At 37.1% G+C, this 14,025-nt stretch overlaps 2 protein-coding genes across 3 annotated transcripts in view; both read right to left on the bottom strand.

Moving 5' to 3' along the window:
- The window catches only part of coq5 (coenzyme Q5, methyltransferase), a 6,126-nt gene extending 4,534 nt beyond the window's left edge, over window positions 1–1,592 (bottom strand). For both annotated transcript variants that reach the window (XM_016504471.1, XM_016504470.1), the window contains exons 1-2: window positions 1,002–1,592; window positions 731–880 (exon numbers count right to left, since the gene is read on the bottom strand). In XM_016504471.1, the coding sequence (XP_016359957.1) occupies window positions 731–880; window positions 1,002–1,284 (433 nt within the window). In that variant the 5' untranslated portion in view covers window positions 1,285–1,592. The remainder of the gene's footprint in view (window positions 1–730; window positions 881–1,001) is intronic.
- Window positions 1,593–3,689: 2,097 nt separating this feature from the next.
- The window catches only part of LOC107702222 (kremen protein 1-like), a 66,424-nt gene continuing 56,088 nt past the window's right edge, over window positions 3,690–14,025 (bottom strand). The window contains exons 4-10 of the mRNA XM_016504469.1: window positions 9,950–10,074; window positions 8,859–9,012; window positions 8,623–8,732; window positions 8,287–8,509; window positions 6,949–7,152; window positions 5,551–5,635; window positions 3,690–5,209 (exon numbers count right to left, since the gene is read on the bottom strand). Of these exons, the coding sequence (XP_016359955.1) occupies window positions 5,053–5,209; window positions 5,551–5,635; window positions 6,949–7,152; window positions 8,287–8,509; window positions 8,623–8,732; window positions 8,859–9,012; window positions 9,950–10,074 (1,058 nt within the window). The 3' untranslated portion in view covers window positions 3,690–5,052. The remainder of the gene's footprint in view (window positions 5,210–5,550; window positions 5,636–6,948; window positions 7,153–8,286; window positions 8,510–8,622; window positions 8,733–8,858; window positions 9,013–9,949; window positions 10,075–14,025) is intronic.

The following is a 14,025-nucleotide window of genomic DNA, read 5'->3' as shown; positions in this document are numbered from 1 at the left end:
TGAAAAGCTGCGTTTAAAAAAAAAAAAAAAAAAAATCATTAAGAGGTTTTTAACTACATAGTCCTCTATCCATAATATTGATTTCTTCATGTGAAAAAGTCTTGTCTGAATCAAGAGAGAAATATGCACAGATCATGCACGGTTTACATTAGTTACATGTTCTCCCCACTGTGCAATAAAACATGTGCAATACATGACAAATTCCTTGTGTAAGCAAAGCTCTTTCTGACTTTACAAGTGAAAACAGTTGTAAACAAATATGTCAGTGGATTTTAATGTTAGAGGACAACAGGGGATGAGGTTCTTCCACTGCAGGAAGCGTTATTATTGGTTATGGACTGGTATTTTAGCCAGAAGCAACAGTTTAACGTTCAAAAATGCTTTAATGATTGATTTGTTTCTTACAAAAAACAGCTTTTCACAAGATGTTAATTAATGGACTGGAGTCATTTGGATTAACTACTTGTGAATTATTGTGATGTTTTTTAATCAGCTGTTTGGACTGAATTCACTGCAAAAGTCTCCACTGGTGAGCAATGCTAAATTTCCTCAAATCTTTTCCAATTAAGAAACAAATTCATCTAGATCTTTGATGGCCTGAGGGTGAGTCAATTTGAGCTGCTTTGAAACAAGCGTCGTATATGTATTGTATAAAGCGATATATAAATAAAGGTGACTTGACTAATCAACAAAAAAAAAAAAAAAGAAAGGGGGGGGGGGGGGGCATTACCAGTGCCACCAGCCGTGTCTAGCAGTCGTAGTCCTGGCTGAGGGTTCATAGTGTTCAGCAGTGTGTCTTTCCACAGTCGGTGTATTCCCAAACTCATGGCGTCGTTCATCACATCATACTTCTTGGCCACATTTTCAAACACCTTATACACTGACAGTCGAAGAACAGCGGGGTAAACGGAAATGTACTGGCTAGTGGAAAAGACTCTAGCACACACGATCAATTACTAAATTTATACACCCAATAAACTAATGCATGCAAGTTAACTCACCTTTCTCTGCTTTCTCCTCCTCTGGGACTGTTTGAAAACCAAAGTGCGTACTTCTGCCCTCTGTGCTATCGCTATATGCGCGACGCCCTGTGATTTCAGCACGGCAGCATAAATGTTTGATTCGACACCTTGAAACATGTTGAATATTTCGCGTAGAATCGGAGAGAGCTCTAAGGGCAAGTGTCCTGACGGAGGCCGCCATGTTTCGCTCAAGTTCAGTTACGTAAGAACTTGCGTCATAAACCCGTAACGCGACGAGTTGTAGTTCCGGTGGATCTTTCATGGACTACAAATAAAATGTAGCGATATGACATCCAGTGGCGTACTGGACACCCCCGCGATGTGTTGGGGCTCCGTCTCGGGACTTATTAAAAGGCATTCATTCACAAATCACACAGAACGTGTTTTTGCTTTGAAAACGCACGACGCGGCAGTGGAAATTGGAAAAAAACTTAAGGTCTCTTTTTTTAAGAAATGACAATAATCTACGTGTTTAGTAACCCCTGCCAGTAGAGGGCATTATAGGATTCATAGTCATGCTTCAATGCCGCAGTGCTTCAGAGTTCAGACTAAACTCAGCATAATGTTATTGAATGACGAACTGCTTGTTTGCCTTTCTGAGTGGCTTTTATTTTATGTGGTTATTTAATGAGTGAAGGCTGATGGGGTTTATGGGGTAATCAGACAAATCACCACAGATTTAATACATGCATTAGCAATTAGCTCTGAGTGCATCATTTAGGCTATACAGATCAGTAACTAACAAACCTCATTGATAAATTATATTTCTTTTCTGATTCGCATTTGTGTTGCGTTGCAATACTTTGTGAATGTGTTCACCTCACATACCATGAACATCTGCAGGTGGGCAGCCGGGCCTCCACACACACACACAGGGGAAATGGCTTACACATGGGGCCTGTAATACAGGCTGTGTTTGTGCATCCACTCTGTGTCTGGTAGTCATTTTATCTGATAAGCATTTGAGCAACGCAGAAGACATCAGAGCTGAATTTCTTCCTTCCTTTGCTTTTTTCTCTTCAGCAGATGTTAGTGTTTTGGAGGTCTGTCTAGTTTACAAATGCATTCTTGTTTGCCTATTTCCCTCTTTGTCATATCTTTTCAAAAGAACACTGTGGTTGTGTGTGAAACTTTGGTCATCATGCAAGCAAATTTTGGAGTCTCCTGAAATATCTAATTTGCATTGTAAATTCCCTCTCTCCTCTATGTAAATGATTGCATGTTGTCATTAATAAAAAAGGACATTAGCAACAACTCATGATGTACAAAGCAAACACGACAGGCATAAGAAACATGCATATTTATTTTTGCACTCAGGACACATTAAATAAAAACTACAAAGGTACTTATACAAAAGATAGACTATATCCCATTTTACATCCAAAATAACAATAATTTATGGTATAAATTAAAATTCTCACTATTTTATTTACAATTTCATGAAAACAACATCTTTTTTTTATTATCCCTGGAATCACCCTTTCCTAAAATTGGAGGGATTCCTATCTTGATTTCTCAGAAGGAAGGCCCACTGACATTGTGATAAACCACAGAAGGACCTGACACTTTTTTCCACTGCTAAAATTGCTATGGCGTTCGGGCGTTGCAATCTAAATGGACGCCTGGTTGTGGTTTCTGCATTATTCACCAGCCTTTCCAGATGAATATGACCTTGTTAGATTTAACCTGTCACTATGGATTTGTCTCTCTCTCTTTCTGTGACTGGTGACACTTTAGTATGCATGGGCAGCCCCGGGCACTGCAGAGCTAAGGGTATGATGAAGTATGCAATAATTAACAGAGTGCAGATGAGAACACGACCAAAATACAGCATCAGGTCAGACAAATACAATTGGATTGAGGAAAAACGATTGAATTTGATGGATGGCTTGCTTAACTGAGTTTTTTTTTTTTTTTTACATATTTGTTTTGTTATACAATATTGATTTTCAAAAGATGCAAGCTGCGATATAATCATTGTTTTAAAAAATAAAAAAATGCTTTTGGTTGTGCATAAAACATTACACAAGATAAGTACTTCAGTATTAAAGTGCATTATGTAGTGACTGTTCATTTGTTTTTGTCGGTAAGAGTGGCATTAGTGACATACCCACAAATAAGGTAATGTTGATCACCCATGTGAATGTTCTCAAAAGGGCCTTTACAATATTACTAAAAGTCACATTAAGTACTACACACAGAACTAAGTACAAAACTGTTGAAGTGTGACTGATGGCTGTGCAAGTGCTGAAACCTGCACGCTAAATGTTGTGACACTTAACAGGATAGTTTATTCAAAAATGAAATTTCTGTCATAAATTACTCACTTTTTTGTCCATACAATGAAAGTCATTTGGGTACAATCAATGTTCCTTTTTCAGTAAATGCATAATATATAATCGATAAAAACAGGTAAATAACTAATGTTAACTTTTTTATGCACCATTTACACATGGTTGGGAGCAGGTGTACATTTTTTCATACCAATTAACATTTTGAAAATACAAACACTTTTGTGAATGCGTCAGAGCGGCTTTATGAACAATTTACACACACAAAAAAAAAAATATTTCATGAATGAGGCATTAATGATTTCACTGACTTTCAATGTATGGATAAATCATTCTTCAAAATATCTTATTTTGTGTTCCAAGAAAGTCATATAGGTTTGGAACGACATGAGGGCGAGTAAATGCTGACAAAATGTTAATTTTTGGATGAACTATCCATTTTAACCGGTTTGCGCATTCCTTCATAGGAACGTCCTCAATCCTCGCAGCAAGCAGTATAGTGATCCGTATGGTTTTCGGCTGGCTGGAAAAGTGCTTCAGAATGTGAGAGCTCAAGTTGTGGTGAAGGGGGAGAAAGAGCAAATTGTTTTGGAAGAATTTCACCACTGCCTCTATTGGGGAGTGAAATGAAAGGGGGTGATGTTTGATTGTTCCCACACAGAATTACACAACGTTCATCACAATGCTTCTCTTGCTCAAGTCAAAAACCTGACAAGAATAATATGCCCCAATGACACCCACAGGACTACATTTGTCTTGAGAATGTGTTTTTTCTCCCCAAGAAGAAAAAACACTTCCTTAGTGCTTATTCTCATTTGCAATTCAATGCTCCGAAGGATCAATGCTTGTTTACATCATCGAGACATTGTGACAGCATAGAAGACAGACAAAAGAGGTTTTTCAGGCCTGAAGGCACTTAAAGGCAATGCAGAAAAATCAAAACCCAACACAAACGACAAGAGACGAAAGCGAGGTCCAAAGGGATGTCAGCTCATTTTGAACATCGCCCAACTTGTAGCAATTTCAGGCTTTGGCTCTCTCGCCGATTCTCTCTCTCGAGACTTTTTTGTTGTTCACTTTGAGTCCGAATTGCTCTCGACATGATTGTGACATCAATCCTCCGCCGGTTCAGCCAGCTCTCTTACATCTGAAGAAAGGAGTTCTGTGCTCCTCAACAACAGGTGACCTACATTAGAGGTTAAAAAGTGAGGGAAACAGAATCGTATCTCTCCTCCACAGGGGCTGGTTGGGTACCGTGGCATTATTTTGGTTATGTAAGTGGTTTTGTGTTCCACAGGGAGTCTTGTGCTTGCTTTAAAGCAGACACTTATCGGCTGATCGCTTCTGTGAAAGCACCTGGAGAAACGACTGGGCCACTATCCATTTTTCCCCAGTGGTAATTTGTTCACTTTGGTCTGTGGCAACAGAAACATCCCAGCACTCTTTTGCTAATCAAATCGCTTGGTTTATGTGTGCACCTGTCACATGATTTGTGATTGGTTAAGATGCAAATCGAGAGTAAGCGCATCGGCTAGCGTCAAGCTCTTTTTGCGCAGTTTGTTCGTTTTTTACCAACAACTGATCGGCACATATAGGCTGGACCCTGCACTGGTCATTTGAAGTGAATTAGGCATCGATCGGATGCCTTTTTGTAGCCCAGCAGCAGAAGACCGGCATTGCGTACAGTGTGTGCATCCTTTAGGGGGCTAAAGCAGCCATAGAGGTCAGAGGCGTTGAGGTTAGATTCCCACGAGAGGGCTGAGGTCTCCATGGTGGTTCTTGAGTTTCTTCTTAAACAGAGAGATGGTAGAAGGTCTGTAGAAGATGATCCAGGGTTCAGACGTAGTGCTCTGCGCACACGAATCTGACCCGCTGATTGATGGGATGGACGGGGATCTGAGAGGGGAAGACCAATACAAAATTAGATAAGAAACGAGAAAGGAGAAGTTGATTCAAATCAAACTTTAATGTATGCTACAATATGCCGGGTAAAACCAAATGACATGCAAAATGTGCAGGCGAATGTCTATTAACAACTAAATGGACACTATAAATCTGCCAACAGTGTACTGATAAAGTAGTAAATCAAAGCATGACCCTCCTTTACCTGCAATAAAAACTGGGGAAGATAAGCTAGTTAAATCAGTCATAATCATAATTCTTCATCTGATGCTTTATAGTAACATCTTAAACTGAAGAACTTCATAAAACATTTGTTTTGTAGCATGTGTACTTACTTTACAGTAAGATGCAGGAGCAGTTTGGCCACCATGGCTATGACTGTTAGCGTTAGCAGAGCAGCTAATGCATAGATGGTCCACACTGTAAAACACAACACGTTTAATAGTGACAGTAAAACTAATGCAGCCTCATAATTACAGTTGTACTGAAAGATAAGGTTATCACTCGTGAAAACTCAAGTAACTAGTATAAAGAGTGGCTAGCTATGGAAATGTAAAGCACAGCTAACATAAGTGAACATTTAAAAGCTAACAATAAAACATATATTAACCATTTCCCCAGCTCCTACATTAAAGGTAATTTTACTACTGTAAAATAATAATGAATTAATATGGGATCTCCAAGGAAGCTTTCATAATCTTTCTCTTTTTGGTAAATGTATATTTTAACAGCCTCCACAATTTTATCTCAGTAACAATAACTGTAGCAAATCATATTCAATATATTTATGATAACTTTCCTTGCAATATAAAATTAAGCAACATTGTGAATATTGAGGTAATTTTTATGCACTTTATACATGGCCATTAGGTTCCCTAAAGATTGTGTTATTGGACTAGTTTTGTGATTTTTAATATGTTTAATAGCATTTCTGATTTAGCCTTTAGTAGAAAAAAGGTTTTCGGAAGTTTCCCTGTGGCATGTTTCATATACTTAAAAAATATTTAATCAAATAAACTGCCATTGAAAAGTTTGAGGTCAGTAAGATTTTTTTAATCTTAAATTAATCTTACATTTTTATTTAAAAAGTTTCTTATGCTCACCAAGGCTGCATTTATTTGATCAAATGCTATATAATAATATTTTAATAATTTGAATAATATATAATCATATTTTTGTGAAAACTATGATACATTTTTCAGGATTTTCAGGATTCTTTGAAAGATTAATAAAATGTTCAAATTAACAGCATATTTCTCAACAGTGTAAAATTTGTTACTGACACTTTTGAACATGTGTCCATGCTGAATAAAAGTATTAATTTATTTAAAAATTTAAAAAAAAAAATTACTAACCCCAAACTTCTTAATTGTAGTGTTTGTAGATAATTATTACTATGTATTATTATGTGTGGTTATATTGGAGCATAAAAAAAAAGACTGAATATAATTTTTTCCTTCCTTGTCATTTTTTTAAAACTAGATATGACTTTTTAGATCCGAAATACATTTATAATATACTTGGCAAAAAATTGCTGAGAAAATACAAGCGTAAGGTGATATTTCATTCTTTTTTTTTTTTGTATACAGTATGCAGTGAAATTGTCATGTAATCTCACCAGGCTACAAGTCTACATCTAGTTGGTGATGATATCTAGTATGACAAGTAAGTGTGGAAAGGAGTAAGAGGAGCAGAATGAATAATGAGCGTAATGAAGAGAACTGGACACATACTGGTGCTGTGGCCCGGTCCAGGCCACTGACCTGGCATGTTTGCAGGACTAGATGTGATTACGTAGTACCGGAGGGAGGATTTTCCGTTCTGACTGGTATTTGATTTTGCTGTAGTGCTTCCCGTACGGGGCCGCACTGTACTGGTGTCCTCTTCATCACCATCATCATCCTCCTCCACAGGTGAGACTGCTTGATTTCTGAAAGCTGTGGGGAAATAATATGTGGCAATCAGCTAATGAAACACAAACAAAACCGCAAAAATTCCTTGATAAGATATGCATCATCTGGTTAAAATTCGTAACGTCTCTTTTGACGTCCCCCCGGACATTACGGAGACAGATTTCTCAGCTCTTTCAAAATAACATCACGTCTTTCATTCAGCATTGCAGACGCAGATATAAATGCAGTATGTGGTGTTTGAATCAAACTCTGCCTGCAGGGGGAAAAGGTTCTGTGAATAGTGAAAGCCAATTTGCTTTGTTGACCTTTTCTTTCAGAAAAACCTTTGTCCATTTCATACTTCCCACTCCCTTTTATTCTTCCTCAGATTGTGGTTATTGAACTCTGCCTCACAAAATAAAACAACAGAAAGTGTCAGCGCGTCTGAAAATTGTCAAGATATGACAAAAAGCACCCCTAGAGCACTACTAACACGTATTTGGCTTCTATTGATTTATTTTTAAGACTATTTTTCAAGTATTTTGACTATTTTATTTTAAAGTCATAATGAAACAACTGACTGTGTTTGCTGTCATCACAGACAATTTTAGAGTTTTGTTGTTTTTAGTCTGTTTTTAGGCCATCTACATGCTAGTGTAGTTGTAAAAGTCGACAAAATACACTACTGCTCAAAAGTTTGGGGTCTGTAAGTTTTTTAAAAGTAAGAAACATAAGAAACTATTATTTTATATGCATTCATTTGAACAAACAGAGAGCAAAAATTGTAATATTGTAAGGAAGTATTAATAAATAACTGTAAATAGTTTTAAATAGAAAATTAGATGGAAAAGAACTGGTTTTTATTTTAATATATAAAAAAAAATGGCAAAGCTGAATTTCCAGCATCATTACACCAGTCTTCAGTGTCACATGACCCTTCAGACATCATTTTAATATGCTGATTTGCTGCTCAAGATTTTTTTTTAAATCAATTTAATGCATCCTTTCTGAATAAAAGCATTAATTACAACATGAATCCAACTGACCACAAACGTTTGAACAGTAGTGTAATCTTTTAGCAGATATGAGCAATTTCACACACTGTTTTTGTGTATCATCTGCAGTGATATGACCATATATAAGTGGTCAGTCAAATGTTAAATCAAAAGAAATCCTCACCATGATAAAGAATAGAAAACCCCTGTGCCTCATTTGTCCTGTCTGAGTAAAAATACAAAATGACAAAGTCTGCAGTGATGTTCACGATGTCCCGCGGTGGATTGCGGCCATCGAATCGTGCCACCACCTGATTGGAGTAGCCATCCAACAGTTCCACCATATCAGTCTGATCCACGATATTAAAGAAAGTAAAGTTGAACAGAATGACGGAAGCACCTGGAACCTGGAAGAGCGACATGACAAAGACCAGACAGCTATCAGTATGCCAGATACATATTATGTGTTTTGGCTCTAGCAGTCTCTCTCTCCATTAGGATATTAAAGCATTAATTGTACCTGAATGGTCCAATAGCAGACCCTGCCAGGTCTGTATTTGTCCGGGAAATCAGGAGAGTAGATTACTGCAGAGGGTGACGTGTAGTTTCCTCCACAAGCGCCTACTTTTGCTATAGGAGAAAAGTGACAGCTTCAGCTTTTACTAAATAATGAAAGGAAGCCTGGAAGGTTTAGTCCTTAAATCCATCCTTAACTTTGGGAATCAGCGGTAAGGTAATGAGACTATGAAAACTTACTGTCGAAGACTATGACACGTCCGTCGCCTCCACATGGCTGAGTGTGATCTCCAAAACACACATGGTTACACTCTGTGCTTGGAGCATCACCGTGACGATGATAATCAAGGTCGTTGCCGCAGAAACAAGCATAGCCTGATTCCATCCCGGCGAGCTGAAAGAAAAGAATCCTCAAATGAAAACCAGAGCAATCCAAGGGTGCAGACAATCAGAAAAGCAAGCCAAATACAATATATATTATTGATTTCTTCCCACGCAAGCAAATGCACATGATTACATCTAGAACAAATATTGATTCTTATTTATTTATTTTTTGTTGAGTCATTTCATTAGCTGTGAAAAAAAAAATAGATTGAATAAGGCAGGACAAAAATCACTATTACAGGGAAAAGGTTATTTTTAAGTGTGTATATTAATGCACATCTTTTTTTATATTTAATATTTATTATTTTTAACCAGTTTTTATATTTCCTGTTTTTTTTATTTATTTTAATGTTAAAATTTAATGTTTAAAGTTTTCATCATTTTTAGTAGTTTTTTATGTTTATATAGTTTTTATTCATTTTTATTTTCATTTTAGGTTAAAACCATATATATATATATATATATATATATATACATACATACAGTATATATATATATATATAAAGTAAAAAAATATATAGTTTAGTTTAGTTTAAATAAATTTAGATCTTACGTAAAATGTAATTTACCATTTTTTATCTTTTGATTTGGGGATAAAATATGACTGTTTGTGAGATTCCCACATAATGAGTTAACTTGTGTTTTATAAAACAGATAATTTTAGCTATAAAATCTGACTGGATAAGTCACAATTAAAACTTTTGTGAAGTACCAAATAAATGTACATATGTAACCGAGCATGAATTGAATTCTATATTCATGTGGCAAAACATTGATTAATAATAATGAACCTGATGTGGATGTAGTCAGGTTCGAGACGTTAAGACACCAAACTAAAGTAATGTGGTGTAATAACTTATCCATCAAATAATATGCAACTAATGCATAGAATAATCAATTATTCTATAACTTGCTGTTGATTGCATTTCCCATCGTGTAAATAGTACCTTGTATCTTTGGTTGCGGCAGAAGTTGATGCAGTTCTGAATAGTGAGTTTGTTGGAGGTCTGGTAGCCTCCAGATAAAGGTGTTGGATCACCGCTGTCCTTAAAACAGCCCAGGTTACCAGGCACTGAAGGAGAAAGAGAGGGAGATTAATCAAAGACAATGGGATATATATATATATATATATATATATATAAATCACTCGAAAAAAATTACATGGGCATATTGTAGAAATTTTGCAACATTAAATGCAGTAACTCAGACACACTTGCAAATCATTAACTTCTCTCTGCCGGTAAATCGTCTGGAAACGTGTCTTAAAGACTGAGGTGTTTTATGAACTATGATTAAAACAGCACGCATGGCCTGAACAGTGTGAGAATGGAGAGCCCTGTATGTGACTAAACCTCATCCTAAGGGAATGCACAGATGGATTCTGGGGGTTTTGTTAATTATGAACTGAATGAGGTCTCAGGGTGAGAGAACACAGAGGTCAGAAAGAAAAAGAGACAGAGAGAGGGTCTTGGAATCTAGAAAATGTCTGAAAGTCCATGTCAGTGCCAATGATGACAAAACTAGAAACCTTCTTGCCAACCAGCTGAAGACCATCTTGCACCAGCAAGTCAGTTTAGGCCAGTTTTAACAGGGTTTTTTCATGGAGAGACGTGTGAGAGCAAACACCTAGAAACCACGGAGAAAAACCTAACAACTGCATAGCAATGTCCTAATACCATTCACAACACCCTAGAAACCAGATAGCAATACAGAGACATTCAGCACACACACATACATGCCTTTTATGCAAAAAATGAATGGATGATTGGGATTTATTTGTGTGAACGTAAGTGTATCTGTTCTATCAGAACAGTTCTGAAGAACATTTGGATGACGGTGTAGGTTACGTAGTGAAATGTTTGATTGCAAACTGGCGATAAGGACTATAAGAACTCTCTCAGACACTCAAGAACTCATCTCAGCGCAAGTCAGCACTTGCACAGGCCGTGTGCTGCTCACTGGATACAAAGAAAAGTTTTGTTTTCAAAGGGATACACATTGGGGCCAACTCAGGCCACACACACACACACACACATTCTGTCTTTCTGAGTCTGTGTAAAGTGTTTTACTGAAATATTTTATGCTGTTTGATGAACAGTGAAATTCTAGCAGGAAAAGTACAATAATGAAGTGCATGCAGTCAGTCAAAACACAAACACAGATTAACTACTGACAGATCATGCTGGTGAAGTACATCTCCATATAAACAGATCTCGAGTAGTTCTGTTAAAAATAAAATTACACAAAGTAAATATTAAAGGCAATGTTAACTTTTAAATACACTATTTAAGGATGGCATATCATCAATTTTATAACATTAAATTTTTCTTCTGCAATCTATGTTAGTTACAATTCCTTAATCCAAAAACATTACAATTTTACACCATTTTTGTGACCTTTAAAATGAAAAAGGCTGTTGTTGTTACTGTACCTTTAAGAACTATTTGAATACGCACTACCATTCAAACTTTTGGGGTTTTAAATGTTGCTGAAAGAAGATTTTTGGATGTTGCCCAAAAGATGTTGCTTATGCTCACAGAGGCTGCATTTATCAAAAATACAGCATAAACAGTAATACTGTGAAATTTAAAACAACTGTTTTCTGTTTTAATATATTTTAAAATGTAATTTCTTAAATTTATATGGCAAAGCTGAATTTTCAGCATCATTACGCCAGTCTTCAATGTCTCATGATCCTTCAGAAATCGTTCTAATATGCTGTTTTGATGCTCAAGAAATATTTCTAACACTTATCAATGTGGAATCAGTAGTGTATTAATGTACTTATTAATGCCATTGTGAGGGACTTTTGCATCATGCTCAGTAGCTCCACCCACAGTGAAATCTCATTGGTCTGAAATAATTCATTTAAACATCTGCTCTGATTGGCTGATTGTTCTGCATAATATTTGCACTTTCACTAAGGAGAAAATTAGGCTCTTTTTTCAAAAGAGTCAATTTAGTTTTCCTTTATACGTAAATGTATTATTCAAAATGACCGTAACACAAATGTTGGCTAAGAGTTCAACAGACAAAGACTGTGTAAACCCTACAACTTTCCTTCTTGTCTAAACACAGACATGTACAATATAATCCACAGTCTGTTCCTCTCATTAATCAGAGTGTAAAAAACCACCGCACACTGCAGTGCAGCGTGTTCCTCCCCCTCATAAATCTGGAACAATGTCCACATGAGCCGTGTTGAGTCAAACACAGGCCTGTTCTAGTGGACTGGATCTGAAGATGATCCATGGCTGCCAGTGAGGAATTTCTGGGCGGAAATTAAATGGAAGACTGCATGTAATTATGATCGTTAGATAGAGGACAAAAGTCTTAATTACACCGATATGCTTTTACAGAGAACAGAATCTCATTTTTCACTCTAGCATGCCTGGAGTAGAGGGGGGAAAGAGACAATTTCTCTTTGCCGTTCCTTCGCCACTCAGTGGCAATAGCTTTGAACTTGAAAGCAGGACATTCTGCTCTCCAGGGCTCATGCAAGATTAAAGACTGCAGGTCTTCTGCTTCTGACAGAGTGATTGTACTTTACCATCAATTTATCTGTCCTTAACCTCTCATCACGCACAGGGTTTGCTTCCCCCCCGCCCAGAAAAAATCTCTTTCACCAACACAGCTGCTGTTTTTAGTTAACTTACCTCAGAAAACTTCAAAAGAGATCTGCAGAACATACCTCATGCACTAAAGACGTGCTGAACAAGGGTAACAACTGCAAATATCCATGCTTTAAAAGTAATGCAATCGACTTCAAAGTGTAGAGTGAAATTTGAAGATTTTATAAGGCGCTTGGCTGGCAAATGCGATGACATTACGTGTGCTAATGTGCCTCGTTTAGACTGGCTCGCATCCAGATACTGCTTTCAGGAAAACATACCCTTTCACAATGGAAAGATGCAGCACATACTCATACACACACACATACACATGTAATTTTTTTTTTACAGCCAGGCCTGCATCTGCATCTCAACACGGAAAGAACTGGAGTCTTAAATTAAAGACAGTTGGGAATGTGGCTGGTTCCACTGCTGAAATGCAGAAAATTATTAAATGCTTCACAGTGTGATACACAGTGTAAAACACAGTGTGATATTTGATGCTATGCAGGCCCATTATGAAATATATATTCTGTGTGTTCGTAAGGTTGCGGGTTTGATTGCTGTACGGGGCGGCCCAGGAACACTGATGACAATCTCAATTGTGCTCTTGAGCAAGGCACCTGAGTTAGTTTACCTTGAATCAAGTTAGAGGAAAACTATCTGCTAAATGACAACTAACAAAGAAAAAACAACTCACTTTACCTTGATGTACAGGTTACAGTTTGAAAAACACATCAGATTACAATTTCATATAATGGCTAAGTTCCAATCTTTTGAAAAACAGAAGGGACCTTTTCATATTACAAGCAGAGCTGTAAAGTTAGCACAATAATTTAATAATAAGATAACAATAATAAGATAGCCTCCCGGCTATCTCCACAATAATAAGATAGCCTCCCAGCTATCTGCTATGGTTTCATCTTTGCTTCCTTCCCCTGAACAGTTATCATCTCTTGATGTTAACAGTGCTACTGATACTTTCTGCTCCACTCTTACGTCTTGTTTAGACAGTGTCTGCCCCTTGTCTTCCAGGCCAGCTCGTACCACCTCTTCTGCCCCTTGGCTATCTGATGTTCTCCGTGACCATCTTTCTAAGCTCAGAGCTGCAGAAAGAGTATGCCGCAAATCACGAAATCTTACTGACCTTAATGTATATCGATCACTCCTCTCTTCATTCTCTGCTAATGTCTCCACTGCTAAAAGGACATACTATCACAACAAAATTAACAATTCGCCTAACTCTCACATGCTCTTTAAAACATTTTCCTCTCTCCTTTGTCCTCCTCCTCCCCCTCCTTCATCAACTCTAACAGCTGACGACTTTACCACATTCTTCATTAATAAAATTACAAACCTCAGTGCACAATTTGCCACACCACAAACTGTCAAACACATCTTACCAGCAAACA

This window comes from Sinocyclocheilus anshuiensis, unplaced genomic scaffold (genome assembly GCF_001515605.1).
Source record: "Sinocyclocheilus anshuiensis isolate Anshui unplaced genomic scaffold, SAMN03320099.WGS_v1.1 scaffold582, whole genome shotgun sequence".
NCBI lineage: Eukaryota > Metazoa > Chordata > Actinopteri > Cypriniformes > Cyprinidae > Sinocyclocheilus > Sinocyclocheilus anshuiensis.
This window is presented reverse-complemented; position numbering and strand designations above follow the sequence as displayed.